At 43.0% G+C, this 19958-nt stretch overlaps 1 protein-coding gene across 1 annotated transcript in view; it reads left to right on the top strand.

The window, feature by feature from the left end:
* Positions 1 to 6581, top strand: part of NIBAN1 (niban apoptosis regulator 1) — a 167054-nt gene extending 160473 nt beyond the window's left edge. The window contains exons 13-14 of the mRNA XM_024133786.1: positions 2988 to 3099; positions 5348 to 6581. Coding sequence (XP_023989554.1) covers positions 2988 to 3099; positions 5348 to 6483 — 1248 coding nt within the window. The 3' untranslated portion in view covers positions 6484 to 6581. The remainder of the gene's footprint in view (positions 1 to 2987; positions 3100 to 5347) is intronic.
* Positions 6582 to 19958: the final 13377 nt, after the last annotated feature.

The raw sequence follows: 19958 nt of genomic DNA, 5'->3' as shown, positions 1-19958 counted from the left end.
GGAAGATCCCACATGCCGCGGAGCGGCTGGGCCCGTGAGCCATGGCCGCTGAGCCTGCGCGTCCGGAGCCTGTGCTCCGCAACGGGAGAGGCCACAGCGGTGAGAGGCCCGCGTACCGCAGGGGAAAAAAAAAAAAAAATTCTGATTCTCCCAGACCCACCCTCAGGGATTCCAATTTAATGGATCCAGGGAATTAAATATATGTCACAGTTTGATCAATTGAGTAGAGAAGACCTGTTTTGTAAAGTTGTATGCATCACAATAAGTTCCCCTACAAATGATTAGAAATGATAGAATTATTTAGCTGGTTGAAAGTTTAAAGGTCTCCTGTTTATTTATTCAGCAAACATATATAAAATGTGTATCAAATACGATCCAGGCGCTGTGCCAGGACAGTGTCCCTGCTGTCTTGGGGTTCACAGGCTAGAGGCAGGAGACAGGTACACAGTGGACTTTGTGCTGAGCACAGCAGAAGCCTTGTGGGGAAGTGTGATAGCAGAGTTCAGAGGTGGATGCCCAACTCTGCCTATGGGAGCAGAGAGGACTTCCCAGAGTCATGTTTTCGCCCAGTCCTGAGGGATGAATAACAGTCAGAGCACTAAGGAGCGGAAGACCACATGGGGAGGTGAAAGGCGTTGCAGACACGAGCCTGTGCCCCTCATTTTGCAGAGGTAGAGAGAGGCACAGAGCCGTGACCTGGCTTGCCTAGGGTCCCACAGCTAGTCCAGGGCAGTGTCCAGTTCCTGGGCAATGCTCTTCCCATGTGGCACTTTTCTGTGTGTCTGTCCTGTCTCACGGACCCTCTTGAGATCATGGAAGCTCATGTCTCTTCAGTCCTGTGGCTTTCCCTAGGGTGGGTGTAAAGGGGTCCCATTATTACCCACTGTGATCTGGTCCTGGGCTACAGACCCCCAAGTCCTAGCACTGAGAGTTGTCTGAATGTGGTGGCTTCTGATCACCTGCTGTAAATCTTCTCCCTCCAGGCAAATCGCATTGAATCCCACTGCTAAGTCCCTGGCTCTCTAAGAACCAGGTGTCAGGAGCCCTCCTCCAGCACCATCAGGTGCAAGGATTACTGAGTTAATCACTAGGATATGATTTAGTTCATTTTGATCCACGACTTGACCTCATACCAATAACAGGCAAGCCATGTGGAGACTCTTGGAAAGCAGGAAGTGTTAAAGGATTTTGCATGACGCCTGGATTGCCTTAGATGGAATCAGTGAGTTCCAGGGCCAGTTGGAGGGAAAGAGGAGAACATTTCTGAAGAGTCCTTGACTAGAGATTCTCCACACCTGAAAAGGGATGCCATCCTAAGAGAGTTAAACATACCTCTACTCTAGAACCCAGCAATCTCACTTCTACGTGTACGCTCAAGATAAATAAGTCCTAAATCCACAAAATCATGCACAAGAATATTCATAGCAGTTATGTTCATAACAGTCAATATCCATCCATAGGAGTATAGATAACAATTTTAGTTTACCCATATAATGAGTGCTATTTATCAATAAAAAGGAATGAGCTATTGCTACATGTGGAAACATGGATGAATCTCAAAAAACAAACACAAAAAAAGAATACAGGATTCCATTTATATAATTTTAAAGAACAAGAAAAACTAATCTATTGTGATAGACACAAGATCAGTGCTTATCTCTTGGGGTGGGAGGAGTGTAGACTAGAAAAGGGTATGAGGGTGATGGAAGTGTTTTCTGTCTTGATCTGGGTTATGGTTACCTGAGTATATTTATACATTTAAAATCATTGAGCTGTACTTTTTTTTTTTTAACATCTTTATTGGAGTATAACTGTTTTACAATAGTGTGTTAGTTTCTCCTTTACAACAAAGTGAATCAGTTATACATATACATATGTTCCCATATCTCTTCCCTCTTGCGTCTCCCTCCCTCCCACCCTTCCTATCCCACCCCTCTCGTGGTCACAAAGCACAGAGGTGATCTCCCTGTGCTATGCGGCAGCTTCCCACTAGCTATCTAATTTACATTTGGTAGTGCATATATGTCCCTGCCACTCTCTCACTTCGTCACAGCTTACCCTTCCCCCTCCCCATGTCCTCAAGTCCATGCTCTAGTAGGTCTGTGTTTTATTCCTGTCCTACCACTAATCTCTTCATGACATTTTTTTTTCTTAGATTCCATATATATGTGTTAGCATACGGTATTTGTTTTTCTCCTTCTGACTTACTTCACTCTGTATGCCAGACTCCAGTTCTATCCACCTCATTACAAATAACTCAGTTTCATTTCTTTTTATGGCTGAGTAATATTCCATTGTATATATGTGCCACATCTTCTTTATCCATTCATCTGTTGATGGACAGTTAGGTTTCTTCCATGTCCTTGCTATTGTAAATAGAGCTGCAATGAACATTTTGGTACATGACTCTTTTTGAATTATGGTTTTCTCAGGGTATATGCCCAGTAGTGGGATTGCGGGGTCGTATGGTAGTTCTATTTGTAGTTTTTTAAGGAACCTCCATACTGTTCTCCATAGTGGCTGTATCAATTTACATTCCCACCAGCAGTGCAAGAGGGTTCCCTTTTCTCCACACCCTCTCCAGCATTTATTGTTTCTAGAGTTTTTGATGATGGCTGAGCTGTACTTTTAAAATGTGTGCATTTTTCTGGCTATAACTTATACCTTAATAAAGCACTTTTAGCATTAAAAAAAAAAAAGCAGAAGCAGAGAGAGAGGAAATGTGTTGGTTATGATGAAAAAAAGGAGGGCCCCAGACCCACTGACAAGGCCTTGGGATGATCAGAATCTCTGGTGTCTGCCCCCTCGAAGGGCATAGAGCGTGTCCCCAGTACAGGGAATAGTGCCTGTGGAAAGGGAAGAGGAATGACCAATGTATGATGCCCTCCAAGAGGGCATCACAAGTGACAGCCGTCCTTTCCATAGCTCCTCTGAGAACTGGCATCTCATGCTTTGTCCCCTTTGTCTTCTTTTCTCTTCCTCTACAGGAGCTTCAAAAATATGAGCAGTTCATCTTCGCAGATCACACCAATATGATCCATGTTGAAAATGTCTACGAGGAGATTTTACATCAGATCCTCCTTGATGAAACTCTGAAAGGTAAGGAAGGTTTCCCTGGTGCTGGAGAAAGCTCTACATAGACTGGAGTACCCCTGAGTGGACCCTGGGAGGCCAGCTAGGTTTTATCAACAGGAATGAAGGGATAGGATGGGAATAAAACACAGACCTACTAGAGCATGGCCTTGAGGATATGGGGAGGGGGAAGGGTAAGCTGTGACGAAGTGAGAGAGTGGCATGGACATATATACACTACCAAACGTAGGGTGGATAGCTAGTGGGAAGCAGCCGCATGGCACAGGGAGATCAGCTCGGTGCTTTGTGACCACCTAGAGGGGTGGGATAGGGAGGGTGGGAGGGAGGGAGACGCAAGAGGGAAGGCATATGGGGATTTATGTATATGTATAACTGATTCACTTTGTTATAAAGCAGAAACTAACACACCATAGTAAAGCAATTATACTCCAATAAAGATGTTAAAAAAAAAAAAAAACAGGAATGAAAGGGGAAGAGGAAATTGACACGAGGAGCTGGGGAGACAGAGAACAGGGACAGAAGGGACGTCCCCTAAGCAGTCATGATTTGGCTCACACTCCACTGGCCCGTTAGATATTATTTCTCTTTCAATCCAGATAAGGACTCTGTGAGATGAGATTTTCAAGCTTCATTTTTCAGATGAGAAAACTAAGGCTTAGAGAGATTGAACCCAGGGTGTCTCATGAACAGCTATCTTCCTCCAGCTGTTGCAGACAGAACAGAGGAAAAAGGGCTCACTTCTCAGCCACAGGCTCACACCCCTCCCGAGCCTGGAGGGGGTGATTCAGTAGCAGGGCTTCCCAGACGCTCTGCTCTCTCAGCACGTTCCTCACCTCCGCTCAGCTGGAGAGAAAGACACTGGGCGATGACTCCGTCCTCTGTGAGTCTTGTTAAGACTCCAGCACCCAGTGTCCCATGGAATCAGTCCTTGTTTGGGATAGGAGTGTAGATAGGAAAACTTTGATAGAAGTAGGCTGGAGAGGGCCATCCCTAAAACTATAGGCCTGAAACATATATGGTCTTCACAAGAGCATCACCAAAACCCCTCCACAAAGAAAGCTGGCCAAGCACAAGCCCCAGGTCCAGGTAGCTCATCCAGTGAGATAAGGACTATAAAGACGTCAGCACAGTATCTGCACAAAGGAAGGGCTCAGTCAAGGCCACTGCTGGTCCACCATAGCACCTTTGGGCAAATTAGAAAAAGGTTCCCTTCCTCCAGACACCCGACTGCTCTCTGTCAAAAAATTGTCACGAGGGCTTCCCCGGCGGATCAGTGGTTGAGAGTCCGCCTGCCGATGCAGGGGACACGGGACGATCCCACGTGCCGCGGAGCGGCTGGGCCCGTGAGCCGTGGCCGCTGAGCCTGCGCGTCCGGAGCCTGTGCTCCGCAACGGGAGAGGCCACGACAGTGAGAGGCCCACGTACCGCAGAAAGAAATTGTCACGATATACTGATTTGGTTCGAGCAGGACATGCTACTGCTGCCTGCTGAAAAATTACTACGCTGAATACCCACATCTATGCTGTCTCTGATGTGAATGGCACCCCCTTGGGTGTGAGATCATTGGGCACTGTACAACCTGCACAGCCAGAGGCGGAGGCTGATTGTCAAAAATGTCAGCTGCTGGTTGTTGTTGTTGATTTTACTCCTCTCAAGGCCTCTAGGGCTGAGTTAGAGGTACACAGGCCTTCAGTTTGGACACTGCAGGTCAACAGAGCTCTCTCTGCATGCTCAGTACTGAGGACCCATTACACCTTCAGGACTGGACTTTGAGTAAAAGCAGAGAAAGTTAAGGCCTGTTCTGCCCTAAAGGAGTTCAGTCAAAGTAGGCAAACTGGAGCCACACATACTAGCAGCTAATGAAATGTGATGGGGGCCTCCATGGGTGATACAGATCATGCTGCTATAGATTTGAGCTCCTTGAAAGCCAAGGCCATATTTTATTCATCTTTGGATTCTCAGGGTCTGTTCCATAGCTGATGTCCAGTAAATGTGTGCTGTCTGAAGAAGTAAATGAGTGAAGGAATGAATGAATGAACATTACAGAGTTTCAGGGTTTGGAACAAGTTTGTAGGCTCTGGTCATCAGGGAAGACTACCTGGAAGAGGGTGGATGTAAGCTGGAACTTGAAATTGGGAAATTTTGATGGCCAGAAAAGCTGGGAGGGGAGTTTGGCTTCTGGATAAAAATCGGAAAATCCAGGTTGGCCAGGGCAGAGTGTTAACATTATGTTTTGTTTTCTGGTATCCCTCAGTGATAAAGGAAGCTGCTATCCTGAAGAAACACAATTTATTTGAAGACAACATGGCCTTGCCCAGTGAAAGCGTGTCCAGCTTAACTGATCTAAAAACTCCTGCAGGGTCAAACCAGGCCAGCCCTGCCAGGAGAGCCTCGGCCATTCTGCCAGGAGTTCCAGATAGTGAGATCCTGAGTAACGAGGTATTCCAGGAGTCAGGGGAAAAGAAACAGCCAGGGGTCCCTAGTCCATTGGCCAAAGGAGAAAGCCTTTGTTGCCCTGTGCCCAGCCCGCCCCCAGATGGGGACGGGCAGGTCATCATTTCAAGCACAGATGACCCTGTTGTGAATCCTGTGGCTGCAGAAGATACAGCAGGAGCCCTGGGCAAACACTCGTCAGAGCTGGAGTTTGGAGAGACTCACGAGGGCCAAGAACCCACCCAGGAAAAGCCAGAGCCCACCTCCGCCTTGGGCTCCTTGAAAGAGCTCAGAAATCTGTTGACGGTGACCACTGAAGTACCAGTGGAATCTGCCACGCCTGAGATTGAAAAAGATACAAGTAAGGAGACCCTTGTTCCCCAAGAAATTGAAAAAGAAGAGGAAACGACCCAAATCTACACAGAGACCAATCAAGCAGCTGCCTCTAGTCAGGTCAACAGCGAAGAAAGTGAGGTCAGTGAGAGGGAGGCCCATCCTCCCTCTCCCGAGGCTGAGGCTGGTGGGGTAGAGTTGGGGGTGTCTGCAGAGGCTCAGCCAGCCTGCGGGGGGCTCAGCGAGGGCGCCAGGGCCCCAGGCCCCTTAGAGGAGCCAGCGGAGGCCGGGGAGCCCACGGAGAGGGAGCTCACGGCGGGGGCTTCCAGACTGGACGCCCTTGAAGGAGGAGGGCCCAGGTGCGCTGTGGAGGCTGAGGCTATGCCCCAAGAAGGCTGCAAGTTAAGTTCTGACCCCGTCAGCCCCAGTGAGAGGCAGGTTTCTCTGGAAGAAGAGGCGGTGGGAGGGAGTCGCAGCACAGCCCAGGCTACCGCTAGCGTGGAGGCAAAGGAGAGTAAGGCCGCCCGCGTTCACGAGTGTCCGTGGGTGGCTGAGAGTGAAGCAGACACCGATAGCCCAGATTCACAGAGAGAAGATCCCCCAGAGCGGCCCTCGGAGGAGTGAAAGGGACAATTTGCCAAAAGTCTTTCTTTGAACAAACTCAGCCAGAAGGATACAGCTCAAGGGTACACTTAGGGGTTGCCTGCAAGTTGTTACCAGAACAAGAAGAAAAAAAAATTATAAAGTACTTCCTTAATTTGCGTAATGAAGCTAGAGGGAATGCGGGTAGAGCATGAGCGCTGAGGCAAACCTTTGTGCAGTGGAACTGTTCGGCCATGAATTACTGCTTTAGCATTTTGACAGGAATCACAAAGGTAACGGAGTGTGTGGGGTGAGAGGCAGCTGAGGGTGTCCGGGAGGGAGGGTGCTGCGGAGAAGACAGTCGGAGCGCTCTGCACATTCTCTTCTAATGCACTTCAAGGCTTCTGAATTGTTTGTAAGAAAGCAAAAGCATACTGTAAATGCAGCTTCGCCGTCTACTTACTATACCAGCTTCACGGCCTCTTAAGGACTCAGCATTAGTCCACATTCAGGCTGCAAGAAAGGGAGGTGGTGGCCGTCAGTCCCCCCGCTGCTGTGTGCAGCCCCACAGAGCCCGAGAGATCATGCCCGAGATGTCTCAGGGGAAGCTGAGCAGAAAGGGAGGAAGGTTGTGGTCTGTGCAGCTGTCTGGGCCTCTTCCTAATTGTGCTATCAATTTCTTACTAATTAATCTTGTTAATTCTTATAAATTAATCACTTTTTGGAGAAAATCAGATGAGACAAGGACATTTCCTGGGCATGTTTGAGCCTGAAAGCATTCCAAATTAGCCTTAGACTGTGCAGAGAAAGAGCTTAGCTGAATTATCAAGCATAAAGCCTACCAATTAAACAGACATCATTTGAACAGCTATTCTAGGCCACATGCTGTGTTAGGCACAGTCACAACAACAACAACAAAAGAACGAAAGAAAGAAAGAAAAAAATGAAAAGATAAGGTGCTTGTCTAGTATAAATTAAAAGGCCCAAAGGAATTTAATCTAAAAGAAAAAATATGCTGATTTTCAAACCATGACAACTCTCTGTCTTTCCTTTGAAACAGTCCTGGTTTATTCTCAGGAGGGAATGAAGTGAATAAAATGAATTTAAAAAGAAAGAAAGAAGAAAAGAGGGAAAGAAAAGGGAACGAGAAAGGAAGAAAGAGAAAGAGAGAGAGAGAAACCAAGCTATAGATCATTAAGTTCCAAAGATGTTACCAGACATGGAAATTATTTGTTCAGTTGTTCAGCAAGTTGAGTCTTGTTATGTCCCAGGTGCTGGGATACTGTGGTGAAAATGACTCTGCTCCTTTCTCCCAGAACTTACACTTTAATGGAAATAGACGGAAATACATCTTCTAAATAGATCTTGACCTTGACCTGTTAATGTTAAAGGTGGAATGGACTTACTTGTAAAAGATTAAAAAGATGTGTCCTCTTGTCCTTCAGAAAAATACCAGATTATTTCCTGAAAGCGTTAGTCCCAGTTCCACATCTTGACGTTTCTTTCCACAAATTTTAATATTAGAGCCCAACATATTGTCCTAAGAGCTTGTTTTGATCATCAGCAAGTAGTTTATATCAGTGTTTTACAGAATTTGTCCCATAGTTTGACCATTTAACCAGGAATTAAAATGTCTCCCTCTCCACCTCTCCATGAAGAATTGCTTGGATTTCTAGGTCATAGGGGATGAAAAATAATCAGTATCAGTGTACTCTCGTATTGAATTGTTTCAACTTCTCTTTCAGTGTTTAGACCCTCACATTTGTGAAGGATCTCATTGTAGGTAAGGAAGGTGGAGGCCACTCCTCCCCTGTTCCCTGCAACACCCGTGCTCACTCATATCCTTGCGTTTGCCTCAGAATATTACAATTATGTTTACCTCCTGTCTCTCCAGGGGCTCCTTCCTTCAAGGACAGACACTAGGGTTTAGTCATCCTGTGTACTTCCTGCACACACAGCTTTGAATAATGGCTCCCTGCCTTCTCAAGTCACTTTAATATCCCTAGTGCCTAACAAGGAACTGCTTGTGTCAGGCTGCTCAGGAAATGTGAGAACTGATCACCCACCACACCGCTGTGCCGGGGCTATTTGGGGCTTGCTGTCAGGCAAGGAGATGTCGGGGCTATTTGGGGCTTGCTGTCAGGCAAGGAGATGTTTTTACTTGGGCTTTCTGCCCTTGGGGAGTCTTCTTTTAAATGAAGTCCAAAGTCCAAGGGGCAGGTGGCCAGATGGTCCGATGTGCTGCCCAGTAAGGCCAGGAGCCAAAGGAGCAGTACCCAGCCTCGCCAAGCACTGCCCTTCTCTCCGGGAGAATTGTGACAAGCAAGCGAGGGGGTCAGGGCCCAGGCTGAGCCCACACCGGAGCTTCCCATCTTCCTCCCTTTGCTCACTTCGGGGCTTTTGGCGCACCTTGGAAAGCTAAGAGATTTTTCCAACCCTAAATGAGAGTACCTGTCACTTCATTGGATGGATGAACATCAATCAGTGCCCTCCCTTCACCCATCCGTAGACCAGAGGCGACCAGACACCAAGTGGAAGGATGTAACTGAGAACACAAGGAATTTTTCTGTACATATTTCACAAAAGACAACTCCACTAGATTAAGTCCGATGATTGTTCCATTTGAAGATGGAACAGGAAATTAAAGTGCATTAAAATGTCCTTATTTGTTTTAACATGTTGAGTGGAATAGCTTCATATTACCATGAGTTTGTCTTGCTTTTAATACAGACTTATCTGTATTGCTTCAGTGGTTTCCAGGTTGGAGCAAGGTTTTTGTGATTTAAATGAGCAGTGCAAAAAGCCTCTGCAGGCTGCTCCGGGGATCTCTCTTATGGGTAAATCATTTGAAATGCATAAAACCTCAAGACATGGTCTTCAGCAAAAATTCCATGACTTTAGTTATGTTACTATTGACTTTTCACAAAGAAAGAGTATTTTCCTTGAAAAATAATTAGCTTGTCATTTTTTTCCTTTGCAGCTTAAAGACAGTAGTGCCTTGCATTATGCAGAGTAAACTCTCTTTTCAAAAAAAAAACGTATTTTAGAGACCACAAGGATAAGATTCCAGTTTGTCCAAAAGCTTTATAAAAAGGCTGAGTGTGAAGAACTACAGGTCTTCAGGCTCAATCTTCTACATTTTATTACAGAGATTCTCAAGTCTGGTTTTGTAACCCTCAGATTGGAGCCAGTGATCTCAAAGGGTTCCACAATTCTCTCAGACAAGTGATTTTATTTCTTTATAAAAAGCGATAAGTGATATATGCTACATAGAAATTTTAATTTGGGGAAGAGAAGGACATCACTGACTAAAACAATAATACAATTTCACTAGGTAAAAAAGTTGGCGACATGTGCCTTCTTACTTTACCATAAACAAATGGGTTTTACGATTTGCCTTCTGAAGTCTGCAACCTCAGCAAAGAAATCTACACTGTGGATTGATTTTTCTGATCACTATAGAAAGCATATAAACTTAAAACACTTTGTAATGACATATTTACCCTGCCAAGTGCCTATATTGCAATAAAATGTTTGTCCTTGAAGAAGTGTCCAATGTCATATTTATTTGGAATGGGGCTGGTTTCATCTTTTAAGCATATGTCATACTTGAGCTGGGAGGAAGAGTCCTCAGAGACAGAAAGGTGAGTCACTGTTGTTGTATTATGGAACTTTTTACTTTTCTGTCATCAGGAAAGAAGCCACAGGGAAGTCACTTAATGTCAGTTGTAATTATGCTTTTAAAATACATATGTTAGTTTCTCTAGGAATTGGATTACGTCTCTAATGCAGCAATGGGCAATTATTCTTGATGTAATTGAACTGCTGTTCAAATTTGTTTTCAATGGGCAACACTGGGCAAAATATTTATTCTTTCTATAATTATAATTAAAACAATATTTGCTCACCAATATCCACAGTTGCTCATTCATCCATAAATTCATTCATCAAAAAAACAATGATTGTGTATGCAGGCGCTCTAGTGAGTGCTGGAGAAGCAGAGGTGAACACGGCGGACATGATCCCTGTATCAGTAACCTCGAATTCTCAGGGTGGACACGGCCAGGGAGAGCTCAGAATGGGTGGTTGCTTCCTCATCTGGCATAAGCGTTGTCTATGATCTCAGCTTTGACTTTATCTACACCAACAGCTTCAGGAAAGAGAGGAAGAAGAACTGGAGAAATCAAGTTTGGTGGTGATGGGGACACTGTGTAGCATAAGCTTCACCACTCCTACTCCTCCTTCCATACCAAAATTCTGGTATGCAAGAATCAGTCTCAGGGTGGCTACTCCAGAACTTCCATTTAGGGCCAATAATCAGATTGGAATTGGGGGGGGTGGAATTTGAAAGCACTTTTGCATGTTTTTTCTTAGATTTTATGTTTATCTGGTGTGGCTAGGATGGAACTGTTGGAGGTCCCAGGAAGGGTCAACTACAGCTTTTCTCTCCTCACAAGCTTCGAGCCCCTCCTGGTTGAACACCTCTCAACCTTTGCCACAGCCTCCCCTTTGTCAAGAATATCTGTCCCTCCCTTCCCCACCTGGCCAATTCCCACTCCTTCTCCTGTAAGAGTCAGTACAAGTGAGGCCAGTTACCCCTTCCCGCTCCCACCCCCAATAACACTTTGCTGAACTCTCAGCCAAACGTACTTGCTCACTTCTGCTCATCTCCTCTCACTGCTGCAGCCATATACCTGTCCTGTGCTTTGGGGAAGGGACCCTGCCTTTAGTCTTTGAATCGTTAGCACAGTGTAGGTCCCTGCATATAGCAAGTGCTCAAGAAGTGTTGAATAAATGAATAAATATCCCCAATCCCAGAGGTAAGAGACAAGTGGAGATATAGCTGGTGATCCCTTACCACATAATAAGGATCTGTGATGCTGGGAAGTTTACCCACCCTCAGTCTACTTAGATAGTTCTGTTTTAGTGATGGGACTTGATCATGGGTTTTTGCACACCCATCCCTCTTGTGAGGGAGCATCAGAGCCAAGTTGCCCCCAAATCAAGCTAGTTATTATGAACCACCTCCTAATTTTCAGGAAAGTAACCTCCACTGGGTTTTCCTGAGGTCCCTATGAGGTCAACAATGCAAAAAGTTTAAGAAGTTTACCATTGAATGGCATCCAAATCTGTGAAGCATGAGCAAATGCCTGAGAATTAATGGACAGCATCTTCCTTCTAGCAAGCCCTCTTCTTGAGGATGGCCAAGGAGCAGGGAAGAAGATGTGGTCCCTGATTTTGGGGAATTCAGTCCAGCTGGGAAATCTGGGAAGAAAATGGTGGTTCTGCAAGAAGAGGAAGAAGGGTTCTGGCAGCAGAAGTGGCAACTGAGGTCTCTACTCAAGAAACTGCAGGTTTGATTGTTGAACCTATTAACGTTTGCCCTTTGTTTCTTGCCTCTTTTATTTCTTCTCTGTCATGAGCTAAAATCCAAAATCCAGCTGCCTACAGATACCCTGAAGAAAATTTTTATCGAGATTGCTTTCTACCAGTCTCTACACACTTTTCCCAGGAACCCTGAGTCCTCTGTAGAAGCTCTTCCAGACCTTCTGCAGATCCAGTTGTGTTTTTCCCCCTCTGGTCTCTACACAAAGGGGTATGCATATGTCGTAGTGAGAGCTCTCTTTGTATTAGCAATTCCAAGTGTAACTGTTGGGGTAGGAAAGTGGGTTTATGTGTTGGAGAATTTCTTCAAGGCATTGGGGTGATTTTGAAGCTAAGAGCTCACGTCTCCTAGTAAGACTTCAACACCTCCACTCCCTGCCTCACCCTCCTTTGTGCTGCTGCCTGAATCATGTGGGGGACAGTTTTTTTCTGCACAGTTTGAGAGGGATCATGTGAGGGAAAATGAAGGTATTTTCATTTCTGTCTGCTGGACGCCTCAAGTTTTGAACCTTAAATTTTTGATTCAGATTCTAGAGTAAATGATGTTTTCCATGTACTGTCAGGATTCATTCATGGATTAATTTTTTTCAAAAAATATTTATCGATATCTGCTAATGTGCCATGGACTCTGCCAGACCCTGGGAATAGTGATGAACAAAACAATCACCCTCTGCCAGCACTACCTTCAGCTTGGGGGTTATCTTTTCTGCACTGAAATTTTCAATTATTCCATGTAAGGAAATACTCTTAATATTCATGAGCCTTTCTGCCTTTCAGATCACAATTTAGAATTCTTCACGAAGTTTGCTTATAAACTTGATTTACTTGCTTTGAAGTCCTTTATGAGAAAATTGTATGGCTGTCAACGTATTGTGTGAACTTTGGCTAACCACTTAACCTTTATAAGAATTAGTTTGTTTGTGAAATGGGAATAATAGCACCCAATCACAAGGTTATTGTCAGGATTAAAAGAAGTAATGTGCATTTTAGCACAACGAATAAAAGGAGCCTCAAAGAAGTTAAACAACTTCTGAAGGTTACACAGCTAGTAACTAGTTGAACCAGGTGTATAATTTAGCAATCTCTACAAAATGAAACCACTCCAAAACTCAGTGGATTAAAGCAGTAAGCATTTATTATTGCTCAGAAGTCTATGGGTCAAACACCAGGTAGATGGCTCTTCTCATCCTGGCTGGCTCTCTCAACATGTGTGGGAGGTGACTGGCTGTATGTTGGTGGAGCCTATCCATTGCTGGGCAACTGGGCTCTACTCCGTGTGGTCTCTCATCTTTCAGCAGGCTGGTTCAGGCGCATTCCTGTTGCAGAAGCCAGGAAAAGAGAGGGAGAGAAGGAAAGAGAGAGAGAGAGGCAAAAAGCTTCTTGAGACCTGGGCTCAGAACTGGTGCGACATCACTTCTGCCATATTCTGTTGGCCAAAGCAAGTCACAAGGCTGGGCGAGATTCAGGGATGGAAGAGCTGCAAAGTCACACACTGCATTGGGCAAGAGTTCAGGGGAGCCATTAACTGGGGCATCAGTGCAATCAGCCTGCCTCAGCAGGATTCAGATGACCTCTGTTTGGTTCTAAAACGGTACTCTTGCCTCCGTAGGATACTAACTATGAACACTCACACAGAACGTTGGTCCTTCTCACATCCTTCCCCAGGGTCTATGTGCTGCTGTAGCCCCACTCTCCGTTAGGTGAACAAAACACAATCATTCCCAACCTTAATCCGTTGATCTATCAAAGAATCTTGATTTCTGCATTGGTTTGGAAAATGAGTCTTCTATTTAAAAGTATTTTTAAAACTTACAAACCTTGTAAGAAGAAAGGTCTAAAAGAGATCCCCCCATCTTAGCAATATATACTTTATATACTGCTTGATTAATTATAACAAGGTCATTTGTCATGATCAACATGTTAATTATCTCAGGAGAGTGAGAAAATTTGACCTGTGACAAACAGTATATAACTTCATATAAACAAACACCATTCTCTACAACAAACATGCCCATAATAGATGCAGTTTTCTATAGCAAATAATGGTAGTCTTCAGGAAAGGTTACAGTCCTTGGGGGATAATTATAAACACACACCCACTTCTGAAGGAAAGTTCTTTTCCCTTCTCAAAAGGAAAATAAAACAAAAGTAAACCAAAATTTTAAACCAGCTAGAAACTCTTATTTCCTGCCACAAAACAATTAAGTAAGGATAAATCTTAATTAAAAGTTTATCCTACGTGGTTAGTATTCTATATTCTTTGTAACTCTTTTCCTGTTAAAATATGATCCCCAGGATATAACATTTTAAAAGCACTTGTATCAGATTTTGCACTTCCAGCTTTCTTGCTAGAATATTGTTGTACCTAGTGACCCATGGTTTCTTTTAAAATTTTGATGAAAGCTGAATAAAAGTTTTTGGGGCTTACAATAATTTTCCTTTCCATCTCACCAAGAATGTCTTTTCTTGTCTGTCCAGCACAAAGGACTGCATCAGGACTCACATTCTGCTCCCTGCATCATTTCAAGCCTTTTTTCTCAGAATTCCTTCAGCTTTCATGCTGACAACTTTCGGCACTTAATCATGCATCACCAAGAAATTTTTAATGATTTCTAATATGTTTTGACTCATAACTTTTAGAAGAGAGGGAGTTTTCCCTGCATGCCTAGATACTCAATATATTCATAGAATCGTAGACTCTCAGGGTTGGAAGATACCCTAATGTTCATAGAGTGCAAATGCTTCCATAGTGCTTGCATTTCCCCTTTAAAACCTCCTACTAGTTGGTCACCCTCTAGGGATGGGGAACTCACTATCTCCCAAAGGAAATCATTTTGTTTTCAGACAGTTCTGATGGTTGGAGAGCAGAAATGTTACTCTCATGCTCCACTCCTCCTCTGCCACCATCCTTAACTATAATTTGCATCCCATGGGTCCAATTTTGTCCATCAGGGAAATACACAACGATCTAAGCTCTTTTCCTCCTGACAGATTTCAAACATCTCCAAACAACTGAGATCCATTTTCCAGACTAAATATCCCCCAATTTGTCTCTTTTTATGTAATAACGGCTTTGACTTCCTTTGTTGAGTCTTTTTACAGCTCAATTACAAACTAGTTCTTTGTGTTTTCCTTTCTTCTTTGAAGCTGGCTCCTCAAAACTCCCTTCTCCCTCAATAGCCTCTACCTCATAGCCTAGAACACCTTCTCTCGAAAATCTTCTCTCCCCTAGCCCAGCCCAGTAAGGCACATTCCTGTCACTTCCTCCCTTCCTTGTTATCTTCAAAGGGAAGCAAAGAGCATTTTTTTATGGTAAAGTTTTTGCTTTCAAGCACTGTGGGAAGATACATGAAATAAAAATAAAAACTCTAAAAGTTACAAAAAAGTTAAGTCCTTAGATTTAAGTTCCCAGGTCCACCATTTTTGAGTCCTTTTGAGAAGGTAAAAGCAAGACTGGTTAATTGTCAGCCCACTACTTATTTCTAGAGGTGGGGCTCGTCAACGTTCCCACTCCACTTCTGACCGCAGCTTAGAGAAGGCCATAATGAACCCATTCCTGCAAGAAGCATCTCTGCCCAGAACGTGAATCAGGCAAAGCAAGTGCCTCAGTGGTTAAATATCTAGAAGGGGTCCCAGATTGCAAACAGTCTCCACTAGATTTGTCCTACTTTTGGAAGTCTATCTCCTTTTAACATTTTATCTTTCTCCTTAGAGACCTTTTGTTGACTTCTGGGCATTTACTGATCAAAATTTTTCACCAGAGAAAAAGAGGATATATAGAACCAAGAGTTCAAAAAAAATCAAGGCTAGAAATAGGGATCTGGGGAAAATAGTCCCCAGAAATAGTCAATGGCATATATTTGGTAATTGAAGCGACAGAAATGATAGGATCTCCCTTGGAGAATTCACAGAAGAAAAGTGGGCTAGGAAACTTAGGGAACATCCATATTTGTAGAGCAGAAGGAGAAAATGTAACGGTCAGATAAGTGGTAAAAAAAAGGTAAAAGGGTATAAGGACAAGCAATCAGAGGAGAAGACAACTTGAGGGAGGAAGGAGTGGTCCGTGTGTCAAATACTGCAGCAAGGTCAAACAGGATAAGGCATGAAATGTGTCCACTGGCTCACGAAAAATTCACCAGTGCCTCGGTAAGACAGAAACCAGACTGTGATGGGAGCTGAAGGTAGATACATTTCAGTTTGTCTTTGTCTGTCTTAGAGTGTGTGACCCAAAACTGAACCTGATATTCCAAGCATGGTCTGACTGGTGGCATAAAGTGAGATCATGTCCACTTTGACCAATTCACTCTGTGTCTGGTAATGAAGCTTCAGCCCACATTCAGTTATTTTTGGCAGTCCCACTTACTTCACCACTCCAATGACTCACATGAAAGTAGTCTGTTTAAACCTTATGTTATTTCCATATGTGGCAGAACTAATTCATGACTTCCCATCTCATGCTTGTGCAGCTGAGTTTTAAAACTAAGTTCAGAACCTCATTCAGCTACAATTCACCTTATTAGTTTCAGTTCTTTATTCCAAACAATGAAATATTCTTTGTCCTAATTCTGTCATCCAACATATTAGCTATCCTCCTGGCATTATGGCATCCATAAATTTGATTTATTTTGGTGTTTCCATCCAAGTTATCAATAATGTCAAGTCCCAAGCATTCAGGCAAGGGCTGGGTGGAAACTGGAATATAATGGCTGTGTCTGAAGCCAATAACAAGTGTCTAAATGCTGACACTAGCAGGTCTGAAGTCAGGGGAGTTAGTGATTGTGGTACTAAGGTTGTTCAAGGGGGTAAGGGCAGTGGATAAATAATGGGGCAGAAGCCAGGAACTGAGCCAAATCACAACCTAGATGAGCAGATTCAATACAACGGACAAATCCAGAAGCTAGAGAAATTAAAAGAATATCTAAAGTTATAACAGGCTCAAGGGGGAAAGTGCATATATAGACACTAATTTTTGGACTTCCAGGTGGCTTTTATTTCTTGTCTTCCATGTGCAAGGGTGTCTGTCCTTTAAAATTCTAAGGGTTTTTGATAAATAAAAATATGGTACAAGACAGGTCTTCTGGCTCTTTCCTAAGTAGCTTCTCTCATGTGAAACTTTTTTTGGGTTGGCCACGTAACCAGCTACTACTAATTCACCTAACTCTACTGGTGTCTACTTCATATTTCTCTTTCTGTCCCCAAGGAGACGAAATTTTATAAGAAAAGTTAATGGGGAGCAAGAATAGTCGAGCAAAGGGGAGCAAGGGAAGGAAAAGAGAATGACTTTTCCCTGGGGTTCCCATGTTGTATTTATTTTCTGTCCTGGAATTTCATCAAAGATTAGCATCAATATTATTTTTAACACATATTAGCATAACTAAAATGAAAACAAGGCTGAGTGCCGGGGAGGATGCAGCTAGAACTCTCATACACTGCTGGAGGGAATGCAAAAAAGAGATGTCCACTTTAGAAAACCGTTTGGCAGTTTCTTGCAAAGTTAAACATACCCTTACAATATGACCCAGTAATTCCATTCCTAGGTGTTTACTGAAGAGAAATAAAAACTCTTGTTCACACAAAAACCTGTATGCCGATGTCTATAGTTGCTGTATTAATAATTGTCAAAAACTGGAAAACCTAAATGTCCTTCAGCTGGTGAATGAGTGAATAAATTGGTACATCCATATAATAGACTACTACTCAACAATGAAAGGAATGCTCTACTGACATATACAATAACATGGATGAGTCTCAAAATAATTAGGCAGAGTAAAAAAAGGATACATACTGTATGAGTCCTTTTATATTACAATCTGGGAAAGGAAAAACTATAGGGATAAAAATAGGTCATTGCTTACCTGCAGGTGGGGTCTGACTATGAAGTGGCATGTGAGGGGATTTTGGAGGGTGATGGAACTATTCTATATCTTGATTACGGTGGTTGCTCCATGACTTTATGCATTTATCAATACTCATAAAACTGTGTACTGAAAAGGGCAGATTTTAGTAGTATGTAAATTATACGTCAATAAACGTGACTAAAAAATATATTTTAAGTGGCCCAAGTTTTCAACAATAAAGTAATTATTAAATATATTATGAAACATTTACACAATAAAGCGTTACACAGTTGTTTTGAGTTTTGTTATACTTTTTCTCTGCCCATGGCTTATGAAGAGCCTTTACATATGGGCAAAATTTCTCTGTTCCTAAGTTTGAAGTCACCAACTTGTTTTTCCACTTTCCCTCGCAGCTAGGGCATGGGTATGTGTTGTATGTTCCTCTAGTCAGATTCACTCTTTCAAAATTTCAGTTCAAAACAGTGGTAAGAAAAAAGAGGTGTCCATGAAAAAAATCCATTCTGCTGAGGGTGGTAGGTTTTGGCAGAGAGATATCCAGCTCTCAGAGGGGCAGTGACAGAGGGGCTAGCAGCAGCGTTCGAACTCCAAAGTCAGTGGTGCAGTTAAATTCCTGAAGCATCCTGGTGCTCTAATTTGAGCTGTATGTTCCTCAAGACGGTTCTTGGGCCCTCCAAGAGATTAACATATTTACATTGATTTAAACTTTAAATTAATTAATTTAATTAGCTAGAGTGTTGTTTGCAACCAAGAACCTCGAGTGATAGAACAATCATTAAAAATTATGTTTACAACCAGAGCCTTACTAACATGAGCTGAGACTACATCATGGATATGGTGGCTTAGACCATCATGGAGAAATGTGACGTGTGCCTGGCAATGACTTCCATACCATGAGCACATGTAGGAGGTGAATGTCCTCATCCTTGGCAAGAAGCTCTACAACAAGGTACAGCCTACATCACTCTTCTAATAAAATGGATTCCGAGTCTCCATTTAAACTGCAGGAAGAAGAGAGAGGAGAAAGAACTGTCTTCACCTACAGGTTTCCAAACTCATAGCTGCCTTGAACTTCAGAACACCGAGAAGAACCATTTAAATCTTTCTGCTGAGCTATTTTATTTTCAATATATCTAGGTGTACCATCCTTGAAAAGAGTCATTTATAAAGAGTTTGCAACAATGTAGGAGAGGCTTAGCCATGGTTTTGAGTTTAAAAAAAAAAATCACAAGGAAATTAAATATATATGTATAGGCAAAAAATCCTGCAAGAAAATTTGCTGAAATGGAAACAGTGGCTTGGGCTGGCGAGATTTTAAATGGTTCTTATTGTCTTTTGCGTCCGCCTCCCTTCTCCCCCTCCATGTTCCAAAATGAAGATGTCTTACTGTCAAAAATCAGAAAAACATGAAAGTTTTGAAATATCTTAAATTTGAATTTAAATTCAGCAAAAATGTTCTCTGTTTTCCTAGAATCCCATAAATTAAGGGATTCTTTGGGTGCATTTACTCCTAGTCTTAAGCCCATTGACTCCCATAACTGGGAATGATATATCAGCAAAAGGGAGAAAGTCACTGGAAACCTTTGCCAAGTTAAAATTGACCCCACAATAGCAATTTGATGAGTACTGTTCTGAAAGGCTCCGCTGCTTCTTTTGAAGTTCTGATCTTGAAGCAAAGTTTCTTCATCAGAATCCCTAAGGTGATGCCCCGGCATCTGCCAGACCACCTTGCCAGCATTTCCTTCCCACCATGAAGAGCCAGGCGCCTGGGCGTGCACGATCTGACAGACTGTCCCGTGGGAAGTTAGGACCTCCTAGGTTCTATTTTTAGCCGTGTATTACTGAGGGATCCCCCAAGAGGTCTTACATGAAAGACAATTTATTTAAGCCCATTACCGCTTGCTTGTTATGCCTTAAGGAATTGCAAATACGAAAGAGGTCACACTCATTAAAGCACAACGTGACATGCTATGAAAAACACAACATATGGTCACTTGAAGTCTGAAAAAATTGCTGAGTTTTAAATTTTTCATCCGAATATCCTTTGGTGTATAACCGTGTCCTTTCTGATTCGTTGAAAAATAAGGGTTTCTAGATCAAAACCACAGATGGAAACTTTCCCCCAGTGGGTAAAAAATGCCTGAAGATAAAGTTGCTAGACTCCATTAAACACATGGACATTAAACACATGGACATAAAGCATTTTTTTTAACATCTTGATTGGAATATAATTGCTTTACAATGGTGTGTTAGTTTCTTCTTTATAACAAAGTGAAT

Source organism: Physeter macrocephalus, chromosome 4, assembly GCF_002837175.3.
Source record: "Physeter macrocephalus isolate SW-GA chromosome 4, ASM283717v5, whole genome shotgun sequence".
NCBI classification, from domain to species: Eukaryota; Metazoa; Chordata; class Mammalia; order Artiodactyla; family Physeteridae; genus Physeter; species Physeter macrocephalus.
This window is presented reverse-complemented; position numbering and strand designations above follow the sequence as displayed.